At 34.9% G+C, this 27,767-nt stretch overlaps 1 protein-coding gene across 2 annotated transcripts in view; it reads left to right on the top strand.

The window, feature by feature from the left end:
* The window catches only part of FAAH2 (fatty acid amide hydrolase 2), an 84,743-nt gene that overhangs the window by 53,192 nt on the left and 3,784 nt on the right, over positions 1–27,767 (top strand). For both annotated transcript variants that reach the window (XM_019719518.2, XM_074323639.1), the window contains exons 5-9: positions 6,065–6,184; positions 14,797–14,932; positions 17,180–17,297; positions 22,414–22,533; positions 24,538–24,649. In XM_019719518.2, coding sequence (XP_019575077.1) covers positions 6,065–6,184; positions 14,797–14,932; positions 17,180–17,297; positions 22,414–22,533; positions 24,538–24,649 — 606 coding nt within the window. The remainder of the gene's footprint in view (positions 1–6,064; positions 6,185–14,796; positions 14,933–17,179; positions 17,298–22,413; positions 22,534–24,537; positions 24,650–27,767) is intronic.

The following is a 27,767-nucleotide window of genomic DNA, read 5'->3' as shown; positions in this document are numbered from 1 at the left end:
AGATACTATTGCACAGACTTCTTTAAAAATCTTGATTAGGTGTTTATGGTAAAGTCAGCTGCAAGATTTCTCACAGATTTGAGAAGAACATTGTAGACAATGAACATTCATACTCTTGGTTCCTTTCTGTGTTGGGTGGGGGACGGGAAGGAGAGAGAGAAAGTTAATGAAGTTGGTTTAGCTTAAGACCTATGTCTTTTTGACACAAAGATGATACAATAATGTAAGGACACTGAGCTCTGATAACTGTTCTTTGCACCAGAAACTGTGCTAATGCAAGAATATAGCACATATGGTCATGGGAATCCTCTCCAAGGAGATGACATTTATGATGAAATCCAAAGGATCAGAGACAGCTAACCACTTAGTGGGTGTGAGGGCAGTGGGTCAAACAGTGAATGTTCTAGGTAGAGAATACAGAAAGTACAAAAGCCTATGGTGGGAGCATGCTTAGTGTGTTCAGTGAACTGAAAGAAAGCCAGTGTAGTGAGTAAGACAGAGAGGAGTCAGAAATGAAATTAAAAAGTTTTGTCCAGATCAGATTATGTAGAGCAACAAAAGCTGAAGCAAATAGAGAAATTAAAAGTCTATTTTAGTTGTCCAGGAGATAAATGATAGTGGCTTCAACTAGTGTTTGTGGAGATGAAGAAAAGTAGATGGGACACAAGATAGATTTTAAAGGTAGACTGGAACATGACTTGCTGATAGATTGGTTATGGGAATATGGGTGTAAATATAAAAACAAAAATAAAAAATAACTCCTAGATTTCTGACTCTAGAAATGGTACAGCCATTCATTCAGATGGAGAAAACTAGAAGAGGAAGGACAAATGGAGGCAGTATGACTTGGGAATATCACTTTGAACAGGTTGTGTGTAAAATGTTTATACGGCACCCATTGGAGGTGTCAAGTAGCCAATTGAATGTGCATAAGTCAGAGTAATTATCCGGGCTAAAGTCATTTAGGAGTTATCATAAGCATAGTAGAGTATGTAATCTATAACTTATAAGAGTAGATGAAAAAAAAAAAAAAAACCACGGGGTATGTTTTGATGGAGAAGAAGTGGAGCCCATGAGAGTACCACATCAATTTGAATGTTAAAAAGAGGAGACATATCCAGCAAAGGAAATTAGGAATGAGCAATAAGTGATGTAGGAGGAAAACATATGAGTAAGATAGTATATTAGAGACTAGAATTTATAATACATGGCCTTTGTCAGGCCTGAAGGCATGTATATGTGAGTTAGTAAAATATAGTGTTTAATCTTGTGGTTACTAAAGCCAAAGAGAACATTGACAGTTTTTTTGCTATGTGACCTAGGTAACATAATAAAGGTACTCAGTGGGTAAATTTCCTCAACTTATAAAATGTTCATAATAAAGAAACCTGCCTTGTAAGGTCATTGTGATAATTAGAAATATAAATGTGACTTTAGGTTTCTGGTTTGGCATGTTAGGAGCTTGGAAGTTCCTGATTGCATTCCCACAACAGGAAAAAAGCTTAACAAACTGAAAATCAGCAATTCTTCTCAGAAACATCAGAAAATTGATGCCGCAGGGCAAACCACTGTCTCAAAAATTGAAGATAAAGACAGGCAGATACAGAGAATCAGAACATTCCAGAAAAGGGCAGAAACGGAAAACTCTGTGAGAAGCAGTACAAGGGAAGGGAAACTTGAACTGTAATTGACAATTGTTTGAGGTTCAGTTTGGGAAAGTGTGGAAGTTAAAATATCTAGGGGCCCCCAACACATTCATAAATGTTATAGCCAGGAGCCCTGCCAGATTATCACAGGGAAGATAGGAGAAAAATCACCTTGTGCTTCTGGCAGGGGAAGGGGGTAAGTAGCCATCTTGAAATACTGTGTTTCCCCGAAAATAAGACCTAGCCGGACCATCAGTTCTAATGCGTTTTGGTGGTAGATGAGGGTAAAGGGGATCAAATATATGGTGATGGAAGGAGAACTGACTCTGGGTGGTGAACACACAATGGGATTTATAGATGATGTAATACAGAATTGTGCACCTGAAATCTATGTAATTTTACTAACAATTGTCACCCCAATAAATTTAATAAAATAAAATTAAAAAACAAAAAAGACTCAACTCTATGTTGACTACAAGACACTGACAAATTAAAACATAAAGAAAATAAAATATTAATTAAAATAATAATAAAAACAACAAAATAATCTAAATAAACTTTTAAAGAAAACTAAAAATAAATTAATTAAATATAAAGACACACATATTAAAAATTGTTAAAAATATACCATGCTAGCACTAATAAAAAGAAACCTGAAGTAACTTTATCAGTTTCAGATGAAGAAGACTTTAGAAAAAGAAAAATTATTAGCAACAAAGAGTACATTACATATTGGTAAAGGGGTCATTTCTTCAAGAAGGCGTAAAGATTCTTAATGTGTGTGTATGAAACAACAGAGCATTAAAGTGTATGAAACAAAAACTGATAGAACTTTAAGGAAAAAAATATAGATGAATCCCCTATTACAGTTATTGTCTTAAACACTCTTCTGTCAATAATTGACAGATCCATAAAGCAGAAAATTAGTAAGGACACTTTTGAACTGAACAGCATCATCAATCAGCTGGATCTATTTGACATCTATAGAAAAAAATTTTCCCAAGACCTGCAGAATATACATTCTTCTCAAGATCGCATGGAACATTCACCAAATAGACTACATTCTAGGCTATTAAACAAACACTCCTTAACCAATTTAAAATAATAAAAATCATATAAAGTATGGTCTCAGACAAAAATAAAATTAAACTAGAAATCAACTATAGAACAATAGATGGAAAAATTTCAAATACTTGGCTATTGAACAATACACTTTTAAAAAATAAACAGATAAAAGAAGAACTAAATGAAAATGGAAATACAACTTATCAAAATTTGTGGAGCAGTGATGTCAGCAAGACAGCAGAGTAGTTATTTCCAAGTCCTCATTTCTTTTTTTTTAATTTATTTTTTAAATTTTTTAAATTTATTGGGGTTACAATTGAGAGTGTAATGCTGAGCGAAATAAGTCAGACAGAAAAAGCAGAGAACCATGTGATTTCACTGATATGTGGTATGTAAACCAAAAGAACAAGACAAACAAGTCCTCATTTCTTAATAGAAACATTAAAAAAAACCTACAAACTGGCTAACATAATTTTAAAGGAATTCTGGAAAACAGTGAAAGGTCTACAGCCACCAATGAATGCACAATCAAAAACAATCCATTTTCGACATAGCTGTAGATTGCATAGTAATTTTACTCAACCTTGGACTACACTCTGGCAATGTGGAAGTAATCACATTTGTGATTGGGAGGAAGCATTCAACATTTCCTCTATGTAAGTATAGGGAATAGAGCAGAACTGATTTGAAATGGTCTAACCTATATGGAGGCTTCCTGAATAGCTACACTCTTTTTTCCTAACTCCAACCTCTGATGAGAAACTGAAGCATACCTTGTATCTCAGAATGGGAAAAGGTACAGGAAAGAGCAGGCATGGCTCATTAAAGCTGCAGGGTAACTACAGACCTGCAGGCATCCAAGGCAAGAGGTTAGACATACAGGTATACAATAGAACATCCAAGGATCCAAGAAAAAGCTAACATAAGATTGTTTGGAAAACTATGATATTTAAAGAGAGTACTACATGTAGGGGAATTGAAAAAAGTGCACACACACACACACACATACACACACACAGATGCAAGACTCACTCTCAGAGAAGACCTGAAAAGACTTCATGCCTTCACCCCAAGGCTGATCTCAAGGCTCAGAACAAGACTTACTTATTAATGAAGGTCTTCCTCAGAATGGAGAAAGTCTACAAAAACTAGAAGTGGATGCTTTCTCAAATGCCAAAATTTCAACAAAAATCATGAAGAATAAAAAGTAACAGGAAAACATGGCTCATTCAAAGGAAGAAAATGAAGTGAGATAAGCTGTCAGTGAAGAAATACAGGCATTGGTCTTACTAGACAAAACTTGAAAGGAATTATCAAATGTGTTCTAATTGCTAAAGCAAAAGATGGGCAAAGAACTAAAGAAAATTGGGAAAATGACATATGAACAAAATGAGAATATTAAAAAAGAATGCAAAATTCTAAAAGGGAAACAAAAGTAATTCTGGAACTGAAAAATATAACTTAATTGCAAAATTTACAAGAGGGGTTCAATAGCAACTCAGTCAGATGAGAGAATCAGTGAATTTGAAGACTGGTCATTTGAAATGATCAAGTCTGAGGAGCAAAAAGAAAAAAATAAGAATGAGGAAAAGTGAATAGAGCCTAAGGAACATTGAGACATCAGCATGAAGATCAATGTATGCATTATGGGATACCTTAAAGGGGGGAGAGGAGTGAGGGAAATTTTAGTTGAAGAAATAATGGCCCCAAAACATCCAATATTTGAGGAAAGACATAGATCTACAAATGCAAAATTAAACTCCAAATAGGATAAGTCTATGTACACTGAGACACATAATCAAACCATTGAAAGACAAAGGGAAAATACTAAAGTGGCAAGACAAAAATGACTGGTTTGTAGAAGGGATCCTCAACAAAATAATCATTAGATTTCTCAGCAGATACTTTGGCGGCAAAGAGGCAGTGGGTTGATATATTAAAATTGTTGAATGAAAATAACTGTCAACTCCAGAAAAACTGTGTGTTAGAAATGAGGGAGGAATTAAGATACCTCAAGACAAACAGAAGCTGAGGGGGAGTTCATTGCCACCAGAAATGCCCTACAAGAAATGATAAAGAATCCTTCAAGTTGTAATGAAAGGACACGAGAGAGTAATTCAAAGTCACATGAATATAAAGATCTCTGGTAAAGGAAATGTGTGAGTGAATATAACAACCAGTATTAGTGAAATTTTGGTTTCAAAATCAACTTTTTTATACAGGATATTTAAAGACACGATCATAAAAATAGTTATAAGTCTATGTTAGTGGATAAACAGTATATATGGATGTAATTTGTTAAATCAGTTACAAAAAGTGGACAGAGAGAGAGCTGCATAAAAAGCATAGTTTTAGTATGCAATTGAAGTTAAGTTGGCATACATTTATAATAGCTTGTTATGACTTTAGGATGTTGTTTTGTGTTCTTTTATGAGATGGTCAGTCAAGTGCAGCCTCAAGAGGAGACACAAGAGTAGCTCAGGAAAATAAAGTGTATTATACTCCCAGGTCCTAGAGACAGGAGGCACAGCAAACTATGCAAGACCACATGGGAAAGACATCAGCATGGTCAGTCGTCAAAAGATAGTAGCAGGGGGAATGCTTGAGCCACAGTCTTTATTGGGGTTTCTGCAGGAAAGGCCAGGCAGGGCAGGGTGACCAGTTTAGGATTGGCTAGTTTGAATAATTTCAGTGGGCTTTGGACTATAGGAGTGGTCTCTGGTTGCCTTGTATCTGGCCCTGAGATAATAGAGGTAAAGCAGTAATGCCTTCTGTGGTACCTCCAGATAGAGGAGGTATGGCTCTGGATTGGTTAGTTTGCATAAACAGCACACTTATGGATAGGCCATTTGCTATCTCTAAGAACTGACTATCCAAGGGAGGGACAATCTCTCTCCAGTCAGAATTGTGTTTGTAAGATGTCAAAGCATATAAATTATAATTTATAATTCCATGGTACCCTACAAAGAAAAGAACTGTAGAACATACAAAAAAGGGAATAGGGAGAGAAACATAGGGTCACTACAAAAAATCAGCTACACACAAAGGAAATCAGTAATGAAGGCTACGAGGGACGAAAGCTGTAAGACACAAAATTTAAAAACCAAAAAATTCAAAAGTGAGTCCTTCCCTATCAGTAATTACACCTAATGTAAAATGATTAATCTCCTGAATCAAAAGACATAGATTGGTATAATAGATTAAAATCATGATTAAAATAAATGCTATCTACAAAAGACTCACTTTCAATCTAAAAACACAGAGAAGTTAAAAATGAGCGATGATAAAACGTGTTCCATGCAAATAGTATCCTAATTTGCTTATTTAACAGGAACATTTTGCATTTCCCATAGGTGGTGAGGGCTGTACCCTGGCGGCTGCCTGCTCAGTGATTGGTGTGGGCTCTGATATTGGTGGCAGCATTAGGATGCCTGCATTCTTCAATGGCATATTTGGACACAAACCTTCGCCAGGTAATATTAATATGATGATAAGGGTGGTTCTACTTTTATGATTCAAGCAATGCAGAAATTTGGTCCCTACCAGGATAATCTTACCTATAAGCATGGTTATTATGTATTTCTTAATATTCTTAAATAAAATAGCTACTGTTTATTGAGCACCAATTCTGCATCAGGCATGGTACAAGTTTTCTCCATAACTAATTTTTATTTAATCCCCACAGTAACCCTTTCAGGGAGAAATTATGCCCATTTGACAGATGACAGATTCAAAATTCAGGAATATTAATTAAACCTGCACATAAGAGATGTACATATATTTTCGAATTATTATTTTTGTTTTGTTATACCCAGTAGTGGAATTGCTGGGTCATATGTAAGTTCTATTTTTAGTTTTTTGAGGACTCTTCATACTGTTTTCCATAGTGGCTACACCAGTTTGCAATCTAACCAGCAGTGTATGGGGGGTTCCCTTTTCTCGACCTCCTTGCTTACACTTATTTGTTTTATTTTTTATAATAGCCAATCTTACAGGTGTGAGATTGTGTTTTTGATTCGCATTTCCCTGATGATTAGTGATGTTGAACATCTTTTCATGTGTCTGTTTGACATCTATATGTCCTCTTTGGAAAAATGTCTATTCAGATCCTCTGTTGGTTTTTTAATTGGATTGTTTGGGGTTTTTTGCTATTGAGTTGTATGAGTTCTTCATATATTTTGGATATTAACCTTTTATTGGATATATCATTTGCAAATACTTTCTCCCATTCAGTGGGTTGCCTTGTCATTGTGTTGATGGTTTTCATCACTCTGCAAAAGCTTCTTGGTTTTATGTAATCCTACTTGTATATTTTTGCTTTTATTGTTCTTGCCTGGGTAGACATAGCCAAGAAAATATTACATGGGCCAATGTCGTAGAGCTTATTGCCTATGTTTTCTTCTGTAAATTGTATGGTTTCTGGTCTAATGTTTAAGTATTTAATACGTTTTTAAATTAAAGTTTATTGGGGTGACAATTGTTAGTAAAGTTACATAGGTATCAGGTGTACAGTTCTGTAATATACCATCTACAAATGAAGAAACAAAAACTTCATAGACACAGACAATAGTTTAGTGGTTACCAGAGGGTAAGAGGGAGGGGATGGTAGATGAGGGTACTTAATACATTTTAAATTTATTTTTGTATATGGTGTACAAAAGTGGTCCAATTTTTTTTGCATGTAGCTGTCCAGTTTTCACAACCCCATTTATTGAAGAGAATGTCTTTTCCCCATTGTATATTCTTGCCTCTTTTGTCATAGACTAATTGACCAAGTACATCTGGGTTTATTTCTGGAATTTCTATTCTCTTCCAGTGATCTATGTGTCTGGTTTGTTTTTTGTTTTGTTTTGCTTTTTGCCAGTACCACATTGTTTTGATTACTATAGTTGTGTAGCATAGTTTGAAATCAGGAACTATGATATCTCCAATTTTATTATTTTTTCAAGATTTCTTTGGATATTTGGGGACTTTTGTAGTTCCATATTAATTTTAGAATTAATTTTCAAGTTCTTTGAAAAGGAACATTGTTATTTTAATAGGAATTGTATGGAATCTTGCATGGAATTGTGTGGAATAAATGCAAAGTGATTGTAGATCACTTCTAGTAGTATGGATATTTTATCAATATTAATTATTCCAATCCATCAGCATGTAATATCCTTGCATTTGTTTGTGTCAACTTCAGTTTTTTTTCATCAACTTACAATATTTTCACTGATGATCTTTCAAGTTCGTGGTTAAATTAATTTTTAGGTTTCTGGGGTTTTTTGATGCAATTGTAAATGGAATTTTTTCTTGATTTATCTTTCATATATTAGTATATAAAACACAACCAATTTTTGTGTATTAATTTTGTGTCCTGCAACTTCACTGAATTCATTTATTAGTTCTAATAGTTTTTTTGGTGGAGTCTTTAAGGTTTTCTCTATATAAATGTTATATTATCAGCAAATAGTGACAGTTTTATTTCTTCCTTTCCAATTTGGATGCCTTTTATATATTTTTCTTGTCAGATTGCTGTGGCTAGGACTTCTAATAATATGTTGACTAAAAGTGGTGAGAATGGGCATACTTGTCTTTTCCTGATCTGAGAACAAAAGCTTTCAGCTTTTTACCATTGAGTATAATATTAACCGTGTTTTGTCATATATAACTTTTATTATGTTGAGATATGTTCCTTCTATGCACACTGAGTTGAGAGTTTTTATCATAAATGGATGTTACATTTTGTTAATTTTTTCTGCATCTATTGAGATCATTATATGATTTGATTATATGTTTTGTTATGTGGTATATCATGGTGATTGTTTTGTAGCTATAGGACCATCATTGGCTCCCTGGAATAAATCCCACTTGATTGTGGTGTATGATCCTTTTATTTTATTGTTGAATTTGCTTTGCTAATATTTTGTTGTGCATGGATGGATCTTGAGAGTATAATGCTAAGCGAAATAAGTCAAAAAGAAAAAGCAGAGAACCATATGATTTCACTGATATGTGGTATATAAACCAAAAACAACAAAAGAACAAGACAAACAAATGAGAAACAAATATTTTGTTGTGGATTTTTGCATCTGTGTTTATTAGGGACGTTGGTCTTGCTTGGTAGAATTTTCCTGTGAAGCCCTTTGGTCCTGGGATTTTGGTTAAAAGTTGGGACTTTTAAAATTACTAATACAATTATGTTACTTTTAATTTGTTCAGATTTTCTGTTTTGTCTTAATTCAGTTTTGGAAGATGTATGTTTCTAGGAATTTATTCATTTCTTCTAGCTTGTCTAATTTGTTGGCTTATAATTGTTCATAGCATTCTCTTATGATCCTTTGTACTTCTTATTGGTTATAACTTCTCCTTCATTTCTGATTTAATTTGGGCCCTCTTTTTTCTTCATGAGTCTTGCTAAAGAGTCATCAATTTTGTTTACATTTTCATGATGCCTTCTCTTGATTTCATTGCTCTTTTCTATTCATTTTTTCAGTCCCTATTTTATTTATTTCCATTGTGATCTTTATTATTTTTCCAGTTCCCCTCAGTGACAGTTTACATTGTTTACTTGAGATTTTTCATGTTTTTTTCAAGGTACACCTGTATCAGTATAAATTTCCTTCTTAAAACTGCTTTTGCTGCCTCCCATAGATTTTTGAAAAATGTGTTCAATTTTCATTTGTTGGAGATTTTTTTTTTAAATTCTCCTTTGATTTCTTCATGGACCCATTGATTGTTTAAGAACATGTTGTTTAGCCTCCACATGTTTGTGTTTTTCCCAGTTTTCTTCTTTAGGTATTTTCTAGTTTCATACCACTGTAGTGGGACAACATGGTTGATGGCCTTTCTGTCTCCTTAAATTTATTGAGACTTGTTTTCTAGCCTAATGTGTGATCTATCCTGGAGACTATTTCATGTGCATTTAAAAATAATGTGTATTCTGCTGTTTTGGGGTAAAATATTTGGTATATATCTATTAAATATGTGGAATACTTTTTCATTTAAGAACAAAGTTTTCTTACTGATTTTTTTTGTTTGGATGATCTATCCATTGATTTAAATTGGGTGTTAAATTCCTGTACTCTTCTTGTAATACTGTCAATCTTTCCTTATGTTAGTTAATATTTATATTATGTATTTAGGTTTTCCTATGTTGGTTGCATAGATGTTTACAGGTGTTATATCCTCGTGTTGGATTGATCTCATTGTCATTATGTAATGCCCTTCTTTGTTTCTTATTAATGTCATTGTTTTAAAGTCGATTTTGTCTGATGTAAGTATTGTTACCCCAGCTTTCTTTTCTATTACATTTGCATGATCTGTATTATTCCATCCTTTCCCTTTCAGTCTGTATGTTTTTCGATCTGAAGTGGTTCACTTGTAGACAGCATAGGTATGGGTCTTGTTTTCTTATCCATTCAGATACTCTGTGTCTTTATTTTTATTTATTTATTTTTTTTAAGGAGGGCACAGCTCACAGTGGCCCATGTGGGGATCAAACTGGCAACCTTGGTGCTACCAGCACCATGCTCTCTAACCAACTGAGCTAACAAGCCACCCCTACTCTATGTCATTTGATTGGGGCATTTAATCCATTTATATTTGAAGTGATCATTGATAGATACATAGTTATTGCCATTCTTTATTCATCTTTATGTTCTTTTTTCCCCTTCTTCTTCTTCAAGAAGTCCCTTTAACATTTCTTATAATACTGGGTTGTTAGTGATGAACTCTTTTAGCTTTTTCTTATCTGGGAAGCTCTTTATCTGTCCTTCAATTCTAAATGATAGTTTGCTGGGTAGAGTAAATTTGGTTGTAGGTCCTTGCGTTTCATCATTTCCAACATTTTGTGTCAATCCCTTCTGGACTGCAAAGTGGATGTAGAGAAGTCATCTGACAGTATTATAGGAGCCCCCTTGTAGAAAACTAACTGCTGTTTTTCATGCTACTTTTGAGATTCTCTTCTTATCTTTAACCTTTGGCATTTTAATTATGGTGTGTCTTGGTGTAGACCTCTTTAGATTCATATTATTTGGAACCCTCTGCATTTCCTGGGCCTGTATGTCTATTTCCTTCTTTAGGTTAGGGAAGTTTTCATCATCATTTCTTCAAATAGGTTTTCAATTCCTTGCTCTTTCTCTTCTCCTTCTGGTACCCCTATGAAGCAAATGTTGACACACTTTATGTCCCAGAGGTTCTTTAAAATCTCTACTTTTTTGGGTGGGGGGGATTCTTTTTGCTGTTCTGCTTGGTTTTTTCTGCTACTTTATCTTCTAAATCACTGATTTGATCCTCTGCTTCATCTAATCTACGTTGATTCCCTCTGATGTAGTCTTCATTTCAGTTATTCTATTCTTTATTTCTGACTCGTTCTTTTTTATGTTTTCTATCTCCATTTCTATGTTTCCTATCTCTTTCTTGAATTGCTCCCTGAGATCGTTGAGCATCCTTATAACCAGTGTTTTGACTCTGCATCTGGTAGATTACTTGTTTCCATTTTGTTTAGTTCTTTTTATGGAGCTTTGTTTTGTTCTTTCATTTGGGAAATGTTTCTTTGTCTCCTCATTTTGGCTGCGTCCCTGTGTTCATTTCTTTGTATTAGGTAGGGCTGCTATGCCTCCCGGTCTTAGTAGAGTGACCTTATGTAGGAGGTGTCCTATGGGACCCAGTGGTGCAATCTCCCTGGTCACCTGAGTTGGGTGCTGCTGGTGTGTCCCTTGTGTAGGTTGTATGTGCCTTCTTATTGTAGTTGAGTCGTGGTTGCTTTTGGCACATCAGTGGGAGGGACTGACCCTCAGGTTGATTGGTTGTGAGGATTGGCTGTGATTACAGTGGAGGAGCTGTGGTGCAGAGCTTGATCCTACAGAGCAGGATTTGCTTTAGCAGAGCTCTGGTGCCTTCCCAGTCTGCCCTTTTGGTAGGTCATTTGTGTAAGTGTCCTGGTGGTGCTCTGATATGGTCTGAAGCTGGTCACTGGGTGTGCCGGCCCTTGGGCTTCCTGGGAGGGGCCCCACTGCAGGCTAAATTCTGCCTCCACCTATTACCTGCCCAGGACTACCTGGCGTGAGCCACAAAGTTATCTGCAGATGTCTTCCACCTGCACTAGGCTTGGTGATGTCTGCGAGAGGCTAAGCTGCAAACTGAGGCTGGCTTCTGCTAGTGCTGGACTTGTGGTTTCTTGACATATACATGACATGCCAAGGCCAGATGCTTCTTGTTTGTGGTTTGTGAACCTTTGAGAGATTTTAGGAAAGTTCAGCATGAGCCAAGACAGGCCATTTGTGTGGAAAAGCCACTGAAAGCGGCTTGGGTAGGTCCACAAGTTGTGTGGGGCAGGGTCTCTGGGAATCACCAGGGAAGGGTGTAAGGTGTTAGTCAGGTTGATGGAGAATCAGATATGGTACCTGCCAAAGTCTGCATGCTGGGTGGGGGGGAGGGCTCAACAAAGGAACAATGGCTTCTGCCACCACTTCTGTCTGGGAGAAAGCTGTCCCTCCAGCCTTCACCCTAGAGCCAAACAATTTAGTTAATCCCCATTTGTCCCTAGCATCTTTCAAGCTGCTGCCCCAGTGATTGAGTTCAGAGTGAGTCTATAAGTAAGTTTGTGCACAAGCTCTTTAAGAGGAATGCCTGGGATTCCAATTGCACTTCATCTCACTCAGCCACAATCTCCTCTGGTTTTCACAGCCAGATATTGTGGGGACTTCTCTTCCTGGCACTGGAGCCCTGGGCTGTGGAGTCCACTGTAAGGCTGGGTCACCTTGTCCCTCATCTGGGACCTCCACAGCTGAAATATCCCTCCCAACTTTTAACTGCCATATATGGGTATGGATTCAGCTCGTTCTGCATCTCCACCCCGCCTGCCAGTCTCGACATGAGTTCATCTGTATATCCTTAGTTTTAGGATTTCTGTTCAGCTAGACTTCAGGCAATTCTCAATAATAGTTGTTCTGTAGTTTAGTTGTAATTTTGATGTGATCATGAGAGGATGCAAGCACAGTATTTACTTCCTCTGCCATATTGACCAGAAAGTGATATTTCTTCATCTTCTCTGGTTTTAAAACCCACCTGTGGACACCAAAAATTCATGTGACCACAGAGATAAGTAGGGAAAAGCAAGGTAAGAAGTATGCATGGTATAGACTACTGTTTGCATTTTCAAACAGTTCAATTTGTATTTATATATTTAATATGTTCATGATCCCTTTCATTACTTCATTTTTTCTTATTAATAAAACATTTCCTGAATAATTTTTAAAATACATATAACAGATTCATTTGTCTATCTCTTACTTTGTTCTTGTAATCATGTATTTTAAGAACCTTATACAAACAAAAATTAGAATTTTGAAAAACCTGCATTCATCATTAAGAGTTTAACAGTCTTCCAATACTTAAGGAGTTTTCTTAGAGATCAGTGGTGATGTAAATGAATTTTTTTCATTTTTTTATTAAAATTTATTGGGGTGACTGGTCAACAACACTACGTAGGTTTCAAGTGCACAATTCTATAATACATCATCTATATATTGCATTGTGTGTTCACCACTCAGAGTCCCTTTTCCTTCCATCACCATATATTTGATGTACATAATGTAAACTGAATATAATGTATATTTTAGTGAACTAATGTTTTTCAAATCACCAATGGCTGGTGTTACAAAATCATGATTTGGAAAAGGATTGACTCAGAGTAAGAAATATACTGATGAATTTTAGTGTAACAGAGTATGAAAAAGTCATTGGTAAAATTTCAGATTTATCATTTTAATTGTCCTATCAGAAACCAGCACTTGATATAATTTGATATAATATCACCAAAGAATATGAAAAATTATCTGTAAAAGTTTTTAAAATACTTCTACCTTTTCAACTAAATATCTGTATGAGATTGGTTTTCTTTATGTATTTCAAACAAAATTACATATTGCAAAACATAGAATGCAGAAGCAGATATGAGAATGCAGTTGTTTTTCTCTTAAACAAAACAGATCTGCAAAATTGTAAAATAATGACCTTCTCCATATCAAATATATTTTTGTTTTAGAAAATAATTTTTTTTTAAATTTAATTTTATTAAATTTATTGGGGTGACAATTGTTAGTAAAATTACATAGATTTCAGGTGTACAATTCTGTATTACATCATCTATAAATCCCATTGTGTGTTCATCACCCAGAGTCAGTTCTCCTTCCATCACCATATATTCGATCTCCCTTACCCTCACACAAATATTTTAATATCTTCTCAGTTTTAATTTCTAATATGTTAAATATTGACGTATTTAACTTGCAGAAGCACAAATTCTTTGGGGTCATTAGTAATTCTGAAGCATATAAAAGGATCCTGAAGCTAAAAAGTTTGAGAGTCAGTGGTTTAGTGATTGATAACAGTCTGGGGAGCTAGACTCCTGGTATTCTGTCACTTAACCATGTTTCCCCGAAAATAAGACCTAGCCGGACCATCAGCTCTAATGCGTCTTTTGGAGCAAAAATTAATATAAGACCCTGTATTATATTATATTATATTATATTATATTATATTATATTATATTATTATTATATTATACCCAATCTTATGTTATATTAAAATAAGACCGGCTCTTATATTAATTTTTCCTCCAAAAGACGCATTAGAGCTGATGGTCTGGCTAGGTCTTATTTTCAGGGAAACACAGTAGTAGCTATGTAATCTAAGCTAGATAATTAATCTCTGCCTCAGTTGTCTCCTCTGTAAAATGGGTATAGTCAAAATACCTACTTCATAAGGTTGTTTTGAGAATTAAATGAGTTAATATTTGTAAAGCTCCTAGAAGAGTAACTGACACATACTAAATACTATTAAATATCTTAATGTTAAAAATAGAGGGCATATATGAAAATATCCACAGCAACCATCATACTTACTGGTGAAAACTAAAAACTGTCCTTCTAAGACCAGGAGCAAGGAAAGTATGTCTGCTCTTGCTGCTTCTATTAAATATTGTACTGGAGGTTCTACCCTTCAGGTTTAAGGTAGATTAAACATGATGGTGAAATACAACATTCGGGGATCATGTCTTATTTTGGGCAGCTAACCTGAGTATCTGACCTTTCAGGTGTGGTCTCCAACAACGGTCAGTTTCCTGTGGCCAGGGGAGCCCAGGAGCTGTTTCAGTGCACAGGCCCAATGTGTCGCTATGCTGAAGACCTGACCCCCATGCTGAGGGTCATGGCAGGACCTGGCATCCAAAAGTATGTTTGCTTCTTTTCTTTATTTCTTCTCCGTCCTATCTAGACATTCATTCTCCCTTTGTCTATTAGAGACATAGAGGTAAACTGCCAGTCCTCAACCAAAGAATTATTAGAGGTATTTGTTTGTTTGTTTTGTTTTTTTGAGAGAGCTTTTGTATGTGGATATCATATTTCACAAACTGGGAAGATAGTTTGTAAAAATACTTTACTGTGTAAAAATATTACACAAAGAGAGGCCTATTTTGGGATGAAAGCTGTAGATTTTTGTTGTTGTTGTCCATTTGGCAATTTGAATATATAGACTTATCTCACTTCAAATTAAGCCTTTCTGGTACTTCTGCCATCTGTCACCACCGTTTTCCAGTGTTACCTGGGACATCGATACTGCCTACAAATCTCTCTGTTTCTCTAGGTAGCTCTTTATCACATTTTCCACAACAGCAATTTCCAAGTGTTTGTATTTCCAGCAAAACTGTGATTTCCTCATCTAGCTTTTACCCTCTGTAAATGATCCCACATTCTACCTCACCAAGAAAATGCAATCTGTGGAACTTTTTTTCAGTTCCGTACATCAAACTTTTCTAGGTTCCCAGCCATTGATTTCTGTTTTCTTCTTTTAAAGTAGAGAAAATATCTTTCCTTTTAGCTTTTGTATATAAATACTTCGACCTAACTGTGGATCTCATGTTCTGGTACTCTCCCAGGTCTTTGTTCCATAACTTGCTTCACCTTCCTATGACTTCACCCTCATATATCTATACATACACACACCCACACTATATATATATATATATATATATATATATATATATATATATATATATATATATATATATATATATATATATTCCTTTTCATTATCATTAAACATGCCTAAACTACATGCTTACATGATGGTTTCCATCTTTACACCACTGAAATTTTTTTGTTTAGTTCTCTGACCTTTTTTATTATTATTATTTTGTGGTAAGGTTAATGGCTGCTTTTGTTTTTTTAATTTGTGTTAAATTTATTGGGGTCACATTAGTTAGTAAAATTATATAGGTGTACAATTCTATAATACACCATTTATATAGTTCATTGTGTGCTCACCACCCAGAGTCAGTTCTTCCATCACCGTATATTTAACCCCTTTTACCCTCTTATATCTCCCTTCCTCCCCCCTTACCCTCTGGTAACCACTAAACTGTTGTCTGTGTCTATGAGTTTTTGTTTGTTTGTTTGTCTTGTTCATTTGTTGTTTTCAGTTTTATATCCTACATATGAGTGAAATCATATGGTTCTCGAAATTTTCTGTCTGACTAATTTCACTTAACATGATAATCTCAAGATCTATCCATATTGTTTCAAATGGCATTATTTCATTTTTTCTTATGGCAGAATACTATTCCATTGTATATACATACTTTTCAGTACTTATATGACCTCGTTATAACTGGTGACACTATTGAGTACTCTTTCCTTCTTGAAACAATCTCTACCTTTTTTGTGATTTTGTGACTCACACTTTTCTGATATCTATGCCTTTCCCTTTTAATCTCCCTTAGTGGCTCGTCTCCTGCTCATCCTTTAAATATTGGTACTCTAGAGGGTATTAGCTCACTTCATTCTTCTCTCTTTCCCCAGCCTCCCAGGATGACTCCTTTTACACCAGCTACTTCAATTACCTTTCATACATAGAGGATTCACAAATCTGTATCACCAGTTCCCTCTTCTCACCTAAGCTACAGGACTGTGCATTAGCTGGTATACTGAGCATCTCAGGGACCTGAAACTCAGTCTGTCTAAAACTGATTCCATTCTTCTTTCAAGCTCCACAAACCTGATTTGCTACTTCTGTTCTTCCCCAATTCTAGTGACTGCACCTTGATCGACCCAGTCGTCAAAGCCTAATTCCCCATGTCTGTGACTCCTTATGGCTAAGCAATCTCCAGTGAAGATTACCTCCTCCTTATGTCCTAAAACATTGCATTTCAATGTATAACCATGGTTCCAGTTCCAGTAGAGGCTACAATCATTTCTCACTTGTCACTCCATTTTCAAATTTGACCCATTCCAAACTGTTCTCTTTCTTGCAGTCAGAGTGATATTCTTCAATGAAGATCTGAATTCTAAAGGCTTATCACTATTGCTGGCACACAATTCTGGGGGGAAAAACCACTAAATCAGAATCTCAATTGTTAGGATTGAATTAGTGAGCATATATGAGTAATATGTTAATATCAGTTTCTTTTTATTTCTCCACAGGTTAAAACTAGATGAAAAGGTACATTTAAAGGACTTGAAATTTTACTGGATGGAACATGATGGTGGTTCAATTTTAATGTCCAAAGTGGACCAAGATCTCATTCTGGCTCAGAAAAAGGTAATTATAAATGAATCTCTTCAATGAAATTCATACTTACGCAAACAGATACTATTCTTACCCTTTTCTTTTATTATCTGCCAGATATTTCTCTGTCAGCATACATAGAATTAGGGTGATCACAATGGTTGTAGTAAGTAATTTTCGGTGTAATTATTTATAGCTATTTTTGATATTTTATTCGTTTTTTAATAATAAAAAGGAAGATTTGAAAGTAAAGTATGATAAAGCAAAGAAAGAAATTGCTCAGAGGTAACTGCTATTACTATTCTGGCATATTTCTGTCCAGTCATTCTTCTATGCTTATGTGTAGATGTAAATTTTATATAATTGAGATCCCATTGTATATGTAACAATTCTGGTCTGCTTTTGTTTTATAAATATGTCTGTAATAAAATGAAATAATGAAACAAATTTGTCTTTCTAAAAGCAAAAGTTCATTCAGAGAAGAAAAGTAATAAGAGGAAGAGCCCTGTGAAATTTTAAAAATACTTTTTTTAAAACTATAGTAAATCCCTAGAACATATCTTATAACTGGACATTTGTACAACATGGTGATTACAGAAAGTGGCTAAGAGAGTAGATCTTAAATGTTCTCACCACAAAAAGGAAATGACCATTATGTCATGTGATGGAGGTGTTAGCTAATGATATGGTTGTAATCATTTTGCAATATATAAGTGTGTCAAAGTTACATGTTGTACACCTTAAACTTTTACAATTTATACATCAATTGTATCTCAATAAAGCTGAGGGAAATATGAAAAAATCAACAGTAAATCCACATGTGGCACCATTAAAACATAATACAAATCATTATTTGGAAAACATGTAATTATATATGTCTGACCTCAAGAAAATTCATGTAAAAACTCTCACAGTACGGTTAACAAATGTCTTAATGAAAGTCATATAATCCCTAAGTCAGAATCATCCCAATATAGCAGAAACAACTAGTAGAAAATGATTTTACAATACCTATGAATTAGCTGAAACATAGTGTGAAACCTAAATGAAGACAATTATAAACTTGAGTGCTATAAAATATGGCTTTAATATCTGAATACAGACATTACTGTGCTATAAGATTTGACCATGTCATAAATGTATATATTATTTTTAAATCTGTTGATAAAAACGTAATTCTAAAACCCAATGGACTTTTTAAATTTTTTTCTTTTTGTAACGTTTCATGGGCAGGGGGAGAAAAACGGTCATACATGATAAGTTATAAGCCCAGATATAAACTTTTTCATATATTAACTTTTCATGGGTATTAGCATAGCTTCACAAATTTGCATTAATGCCATTGTAGAGGAAGAAATTACAGAAAATATTGGCAATAAAAATGACAAAGTGTTATTAGCCTTATTTAGGCTATAATCCATGATAAGATGAAAACCACCCAGAGCCATGGGAAAGGACAAAGGTAAATTATAAAAGAAGTTATGTATGTAACTAATGAAAACATAAAAAATGTTCAGTATTACAAGTGGTTAACGGAAAACAAACTATAGAAATTTAAGATAATATTCAGTGTTGCTTGGATTGATAAGACTGGGTAGTCATATAATGCTAGTGGCAAAGCAATTTTGTTAATTTTGAAAGGACAGGGTGTGAGGGAAATAAATGTGAAACCATGAAGCCAGGAACAGGAAGAAAAAGGAGAACAAATGGTTGCATGGAACTAAATAAATCACAGTGAATCCTGACTCAGCCCCTCTAGTTGCTGCCACAGCAGTGACTTCCCCACCATCCCACTGTTAAGTAAATTAAGCAGAAATTTTAATCTTGCCATACAGCTTCTTTATCTTCATTATCAAATTCTCTAGCCTATTTAATATTTAAAACTTTCCCTTTGACCATATCAAAACAATAATTACTGGCCTGAAATTCATATGTACGATATAAATGGCCCGTTGTACTAAGTGATTTTCCCACTGTTGATACTAACCAAGCGTCTCACTTTGAATTATTGAGACTGTCTCTACAAGACCAGAAGTGAAAATTAGGCAGACTTCCCAGCCTGTCGGCATCAGCTAGCAGGCAGAGCCACCATGGAACGATTTGAAATAACAGTTTAAAGTACTCGTGCTGTAGAAGAGACAGCAACAGACAGAAATATATGTAAAACCATTCAGGAATTTCAATTCATAGTACAAAATTTAGAACAGGCTGTAGTAACAATGAGCATATGGAAGGCAAGGATCTCTAATATTGTAGTATTGTGGCTAACTAAGAGAAACTTATAACCTCAATATTTGCCCAAAAGACATTTTATAAAATTCAAATGTCTATTCCTGATAAAGAAACAAAACAACCTTAAAAACTAGGTTTCCCATACTAAGTGTTTTTTATGGCACATATGGAAAATTTAAGGGAATTCATATTAAAATTAGGACTAGGATAAAGCATGCCAACTATCACTATTATTTATAAAGCGTATCTGAAAGAGAAATTAGAAATAAGAGGTGTAACTCTTATGAAAAAAGAAGACAAACTGATAATTATTTGTAAATTAAGATGTGAGTATATTCTTGGAATATACTCACGAGGTATTATTTAAAATCCCTTAAATTAAATGAGTTCAACAAAAATAAGATATAAGACGAATGTGAGAAAAACCATAACTAACATATCTATCAGCCATAACCAGTTCAAAAGTTAAACAGGGAAAACAAATCCGAAAAGAAATAGAAAAACACACAAAATACCTAGAGACTCTAATGATATAGGACCTAGCTGAGGAAAATTACAAAACTTTACTAAGAGTTCTAAAATGAGCTTTGATTAAAGAAGAAACCTAGTTTCATAGCTTGGTTTTGTTGGAAATTTTTCTCCATAAATCTGTGCAATTATAATATTATATATTATAATATATAATTATAAAATATAATTATATAATTATATAATATAATATCCCAGTTTTTAAAGTCCCCAGGCACATCACAAACTGCATCACAGTCACAAAAGGTTTCTGAAACACCAACAGGCATGGTGTCTTATGGAGTAATCATCATTCTATGCATTAATTTATTTTTCTGTGTGTCATCTTTTGACAAATTGAGGAAGATGAGAGTGTATGGTGTATGTCTGAGCAGGGAGGAGGTCAATGGAGACACACATTACATAGGGGTAGTGGCAATAAGGATGTGTGCCACCTTCACCTTTCTCAGCTATTGCCAGAAAAATAACATTTGAGGGTATGGGGAGGCCATATTTCATAGCAACTAAAATCAAATTGGTTATTTTATAGAAGTTGAGAAAATGGTGTTACTCTTCTGCCAGAATGAACAAGAGGATGTGTCAAGTTTGCTGACTCCCTTCGATCTGCAGACCCCACCTAGGTTCCATTTGTTGATTTTTGCATGCACAGGAGGGCTGGAAACCTTTTAGATCCCTCGTTGTAATGTGCAGAGCCACTTCTGTTCAGTTATGGATGTCAAATTAATTGGTCAAATGGAGAAAAAGAGCAACGACTTTACACTGCCACAATGCTGATGTCTCTCATAACCCTCATTTTCGAAGTTCAGTTTTGCCGCACATTTTGTTCTTAGTTCACAGTTGTTTTTTCTTTTAGCTCTTCAAGATTTCTGCTGAGAAAACCACTGATCCTTAGAGAGGCTCTCTTGTATATGATGTGTCACCTTTCTCTTGCTGCTTTCAAGTTTCTTCTTTTCTGTTTGATTTGCAAGAGTTTGATGCACCTCACCGTGGCTCTCTTTGGGTTTACCCTATTTGGAATTTGTTGAACCTCTTGTATCTGTGAATACAAAGGGACATCTCTTTTTTTTTCAAATTTGAGGGGTTTTCAGTTATTTCTTCAAATAGTACCTCTGTTCTCTTTTCTCTGTCTTCTCCTGGGGTCCCATAATGTGTATATTATTCCATTTGATGGCATTCTATGAATCACTTGGTCTCTTTTCACTTTTTTTTTTATTATTTCTGTTTGCTCCTCAGACTCAGTGATTTCAAATGACCTGTCTTCTAGATTGTTTTGTTGATTTATTATTCTGTCTATTTCAGTCTTCTGTTGAATCCTTTTAGTAAATTTTTCAGTTCGTTCCTTATGTTTTTTAGCTCTAGAATTTCTGGTTGTTTCTTTATTATAACTTCTCTCTGTGTATTTATAATTTTGTTCATATCATTTTCCTGATTCTTATTTATCTGTCTATGATGTCCTTTAACTCATTGAGCATTTTTTGACAGTTGTTTTAAAGCCTTTGTCAAATAAGCCAGAGGACTGTGTTTCTTTAGGGTTTACTATCTAGAGATTTATTTTGATCATTTGAATAGGCTATGTTTCCTTGTATACCTTGTTATCTATTTTTTTAAGTTGCATATTTAAAATAATAGCAACATTTCCTAGTTTTTGTGGACTGGAAGTTTTGTGTAGAGGAATTCCTTTACTAATCAGGGTGGCTTAAATACTCTGAAAACTTTTGCAGATGGGTCTTTTTGGGGCCTACATCTTTTTTTTTAATTCCAGTTCCTCTGTACATATGACTAGTTTTTTAATGTCTTAATTTACCTATATGTCTCAACCTTGCTTCTTCTCAAGCCCTTAGTTGTTTTATTTTATTGCTTTGCCTGTAATATCTTGTACCTGGCCAGACACCCACAGGTGTGCAGTAACCCCTAACTCTTTCATACCACAGATCCAACCACTGCTTTTGGCAGCTTTCAAACTGATATCTGAACTATGCCTCTATTTCTGTGAGTGTTCCCTGTCAGGCAAGAGATAAACCAGAGCCTCAGGCTGGCCCTATACCAGCCAGACTCTGCAAGCAAATTCCACTCTTCTCTTTCCATCCGAAGGTAGAAATTAGTAGTTGGGTGGCTTCCTCCCACTTTCTCTGCAGTGTGCCAGGAAGTGGGTGGGACAAGAATGAGCAAAGATACCACGGGATTTGTTTGCATTTTCAGTGCAGCTTTTCTTTTTCTGTCATTTGTTGCTGCAGAGGTCTCACAGAGCTACTTTGGTCTGCATGTTGGTGTTTCCATGGAGGAGTGAGGGCCGGGACCTTCCTTGTCTGCCATCTTGATGACATCACTCTCCAATGATGTGTCTTTTTCCTAATTATGTTTGTCTATTTTTATATCCTCATTTTCTAAGGTTGTGGCTCACTTGGAAACTATGGTAGGAGCCTCAGTTCAACATGTTAAACTGAAGCAAATGAAGTATTCTTTTCAGATATGGGTCACAATGATGTCAGCAAAGGGACATGATGGGAAGGTATGTTCAGTTCTTTCCTTCTTTTCATCTTTCCTTCCATAAATGTGTTTTGAGTTCAAATGTGGTCCATATATTATAGATACGGAGAAATGAAATTCATGAGCAAATAGGTGACAGAGTTAAATAAAGATTACAGTTTGGTGAATGCTATACTGGTATAAGCATTTATGGTTGTAGGATCACAGAGGATGGGCCCATCTCTATGTGGAAGTCAGTGAAGGCGTCCTGGTGGAGGACTTGCTATCCTCCAATACTTGAATAATTTGGAGGCCTTAACCAGGTAAAGAAATGATCAAAGGTGTTCCAATCAGAGGAAACATTGCAGACAACGGCGCAGGAGTGTGAGGCTTATTCCAGTGTGATGTGTGCTGGGTATCAGAGAATTTAGATTTCAATAAAGCATAAAGTGATTAGGTAACCCAAATTGTCAAGAGCCCACTTTGCCTCCCCCATCAGAGGTTTTCTAGACACATGCACACAATTATCTTCTTTTCTACAATGTATTTTGACCCTCCTGTTATTTCCTAAGTTTGGAAGCTGATGTGGGTACTTGTGAAAGATGATTTACTTATGCTTTCTTCAGGCTTGTTGAGGATTTTAAATATGAATTCTTTAATAGGAATAAGATAAATTTGACATTATGAAGAAATAAAAAAATATTTTCAGGTCTTTTACTTTTGTACATATGTTGGCCATTGGGAATGTGTGTGTTGCAGTGTGACAGAGACAAATTCAAATTGCAAGCCATTTCTTAGCTCTTTTCTTTTTGGCAGGGTAGTTACTTACCTATTCTTCACTTTACTCATCTGTGAAATGAAGCTACTGATACCTGTATTACAAGATTATTTTCAGGATTATGAATATTTCTTGTAAAATGCCTGATATGTAGTAGCTCTTCAATAAGGGAGAACTCTCATGATCCCTTTATACCTTAAAAAAATAGATTATCAGTCCCTATCGTTGTGTTTAAGAAACAAATAACCTGTTTCTTTTATGTAAGCACGTTGGAAATCTCTCAGAATAGGAAATTCATGTAAATCCACAAGCCGAAGATGTTTGACTCTGAGATACAGTTTCATAAACAGAGTATTAGAACAAAACTAAATCAAAGATTAGTAACAAAAAGTTTATTTTGAGTTCACTTGCAGGAGATACTCTCTTGTAACTTGGAGAATCTCTTAACATAGGTGCTTATTGTTAAAATTGGTCCTGAAATTAAAAACTTGAAATAAGACAAAAGGGTGAAAAAACTGGTCTGCTTCACTTAGGATGCCTGATTCAGAGCTGGGAGTCATTAGGCTGTCTATCATGTTGCTCGGTAGTGGTTCATCTCTTAAGAACAGGTCAAATTATATGGTTGGTACTTGAAGCTTTTACTATGGAAAAAGGATGTGGTCATTTTCTCAACCACACTTGTTCATGGCATTGTAACTGCTTTATTATAAGTGGTTTATTGAGTTATAATTTACATGCCATGTAAATGAACCATTTAAAACATACAATTAAATGATTTTTAAAACATTTATAGAATTATGCAACCATCACCACAATTAATTTTTGAACAGTTCATCACCCCAAAAAGAGACCCATACTCATTAGTATCAGTAACCACCTCCAGTATCATCACTACCCCTCCCCCCAACTTTAAGCGAAAACTAATCTACTTTCTGTCTCTATTGGTCTGCTTATTCTGATTCTGGACATTTCAAATAAATGGAATCATACATTGTATAATGTTTTGTTACTGGCTTCTTTCACTTAGCATAATGTTTTTTTTGTTTGTTTTTACATTTTATCCATGTTGTACCTTGTATCAGTGACTTACTCCTTTTTGTGGCTTGATAATATTCTATTGCATTGATATATTTTATTTATCCATTCATCAGTTGATTGTTATATGGCTATTATTAATAGTGCTGCTGTGAACATTCCTGTACATATTTTTATCTTAACCATACTTTTTTGAGAGAATACTTGTATTTCCTTTCTTTTCTTCAATCTTAGGAACCTGTGAAATTTGTGGATCTGCTTAGTGACCATGGGAAGCCTATCAGCCCTCTGTGGGAATTGATCAAATGGTGCCTGGGACGATCAACGCACACTATCCCTGCCATTGGTATATAAATTGTCTTTTCTCCAAGACTGGTTTAATGTCTTTGGGGGAGGAAAGAACATCCTACCAAAAGTATAAGAACCACTCACAACACGTTGAGGAAAGCTGAAATATACAAATAAATGAATTAGTAGTCATCATATGCTGATATCTCACCATGTGCCAAGCACTCACCTGTGTATTTTAATCCCATTAATTTGCAATGTATCTATTATGCCAATTTTACAGGTTTAGAAACCTTAATTCAGAAAGGGTAGATGGCTACCAAGTTAAGAAGTGGTCTTCAAATACTTATCTTACAAACTGTATTGTATTTCAATACCTAAATGTAAGTTTTGGACAATATATTTCACTTCAGGGATAGGCCCATTCAGGAATATTTTAGTGAATTTACTTATCAAAATGTTAATTATTAGTCATGTAGAGTAAATTTAATTGAAGCAGCTCACCAAAGAAATTAGTGCAGCTATGGACATTTGTTGCAGAGTTGGTGATTGCTGTTATTGTAAACAAATGCTCATTGACTAAGTGCCAAATATTAGATTTTTGGCACCTTTGTATGTGTTATCCCTTTAAACATTTAAGAGAGTCTGATAGTATAAGTAATGTTGTCTTTTCAGAGTGAGAAACTGAGGCTAATAGAGATCAGTTAACTTATTTCAAACTGAGCTCTACTCTTATCTTTTCTAGATACTAGCTTGCTTAACCTCCATTCAGTTGCTTATATCAGTGATTAATTTTTCTTGTCTATAAAATGAGGTTAATAAAAGTATGCATTGCTTATGTGGTTGAGTGGATTAAATAATACGTACATCCTTGCAGTGTTTTGCTAATTAAATTAGACTATGCATCTAAAGCATGTGAGATACAATCTAACCATGCACATACTGGGAACTTCAGTTTTATAAAGATGAAACCACAAATCTCAGAAAATCATAAAGACTCAATAAATAGAAGCTATTTTTATAGCTTCTACTAATGAGGTCTCTGTCATCAGAAATTGCTGTATTGTTGGAGAAAGATACTGTGCTTTCAATGGCTATAATATTTTGATACCATGAGGAAAATACTTTTAAGGACAATGAGCACTCAAAGCAATCATTTGCCAAACATTTGTCAGAGTTACTTTTCTTCAAAAGAACCTTGATGGTATTCTCGTCATTGATATCCTCTTTCTTGTGCATAGCCATGAAAATTCAAGGACAGTGGTATACTGATATCAAGTCTTTAAGCAACTCTTGAGTTGTCTGATGCCAGCTCAATTCATGCAAAATAAATGACATTTTATCATCCTAGGTAATGTCAGGAGCTTAGCTGAGCTGCCATGTGTTGAGAGAGCCACTTAAAGCAACACATCAAAGTAAAAGTAATGGTGAAGTGTTTAGTCACTGTGATAGTATAAGCAAGAGGCTAAAATTGGAGAAAACACTGACTCCTCCCTTCTCCATTTTCCCCTATGAAAAGTTGTACCAGTCAAGGGTCAAATGGATCAGCACAGATGTGGAGATCTTCTCAGTGTTTAAGGAGCCCTGAACAAAAGTCTCCAGCAGTTTTATGGACCCTGAGGTCATGATAAGATGAGGGAGAGAGACTAGGAGTGGAAAAGTCCTGAGTACTGATTCCGAATAGGGAAGTATGTTCAAAGTTTCCTCTACCTCTCCCCATAAAGAGGCCTCAGCAGACATCTGAAGGAAGACCTCTGCCAAAGGCCTCAGACAAAGAGTTCTAGGAATTAAGGTGCTTTGGCTAGGAATACAAATATGAATAAAAACCTCACAGGCCAGAGGGGCCTGAGTCCTTGAGTGCAACACCCTATAGAGGTGTAATGTACTTGCTGTACACCATGTCTGGTTTGGGGAAGGCAGGTTGCCAGCTGGAGTTTTACCAGATAATCCTTTGTAATTGCTGATGGTCACACCTGAAAAATCACACATAGGGATTTTAGCCAGGAGCTAGACTCTTCAGATAAAAATATTCCAAATTATATTAAAAATGTATTCGTAGAGATGTATACTACAGCATATTTTACACTAACAGAAAATTGGAAGCATCCTAAATGTTTAGCAGCAGAGGAATAGATATTGACTTCTGGTTCATATATAGGGTAATATTGTATGCAGGCAATTAAGGCCAAATTTATGAAGCTGTGTTGAGAGCATGTATATCTATGTATGCTAAAATAGTGAATGGAAAATTTTGCATACAGTGTGAGCTCTACTGTAAGACATATAATATTTGCGTAGAAAAGTACATGAACTAAGTGTACTAGCATATTTACAATTATTTCCCCTGGGTACTCCTCTGTTTTGGAGTGACTTGTTCATTCTACTTTAACCTTTTGAATTTTTTCTTATTTTCTATTAGACTTATATGTTCCTTTCATAATAGGAACAATAAACTTATTTTTTTGTACACCTGAAACTACTAATAGATAAATAAATAAATAAACTTATTTTTTAAATAAGTAAACTTTTTAAAAAATAAATATTTAATATCTAATACTAAATATTTGTGATTAAGCACGATGTATAATTAACTGATGTGCAAAATATGTATATATTAGTATGAATTCATGATCTTTTCATAAAATAGTTTAAAACTTGGAGATACATTAGCTAGAGTACTCTAAAAATATAATTATATTATAAAGTTTTGCTAAGAATTACATAAAGTGACACTATAAATAGCTTTTACAATATTATTGACTGTATTCCCTAGGCTGTACTTTACATCCCCAACTCCTTTGTAATTACCAATTTGTACTTCTTAATTCCTTCACCTTTTTCACCCAGCCTCCCAATCTTCTCCCATGTAGTAACCATCAGTGTGTTCTCTGTATATATGAGTCTGTTTTTGCTTTGTTTTTTCATTTATTTTGGTCTTTAGATTCCACACATAAGTGAGATCATACAGTATTTGTCTTTCTCAGTCTGACTTATTTCACTTAGCATAATACTCTCTAGATCCATCCATGTTGTCGCAAATGGTAACATTTCATTCTTTTTTATGGCAATGTTTCATTGTATATATGTACCACGATTTCTTTATACAGTCATCTATTGATGAACATTGGGTTGTTTCCGTATCTTGGCAATTGTAAATAGTGCTGCAGTGAACATAA

This window comes from Rhinolophus sinicus, chromosome X (genome assembly GCF_036562045.2).
Source record: "Rhinolophus sinicus isolate RSC01 chromosome X, ASM3656204v1, whole genome shotgun sequence".
Taxonomy (NCBI): domain Eukaryota; kingdom Metazoa; phylum Chordata; class Mammalia; order Chiroptera; family Rhinolophidae; genus Rhinolophus; species Rhinolophus sinicus.
Note: the sequence above shows the minus strand (reverse complement) of the source record. Positions and strands in the feature narration are given on the sequence as shown.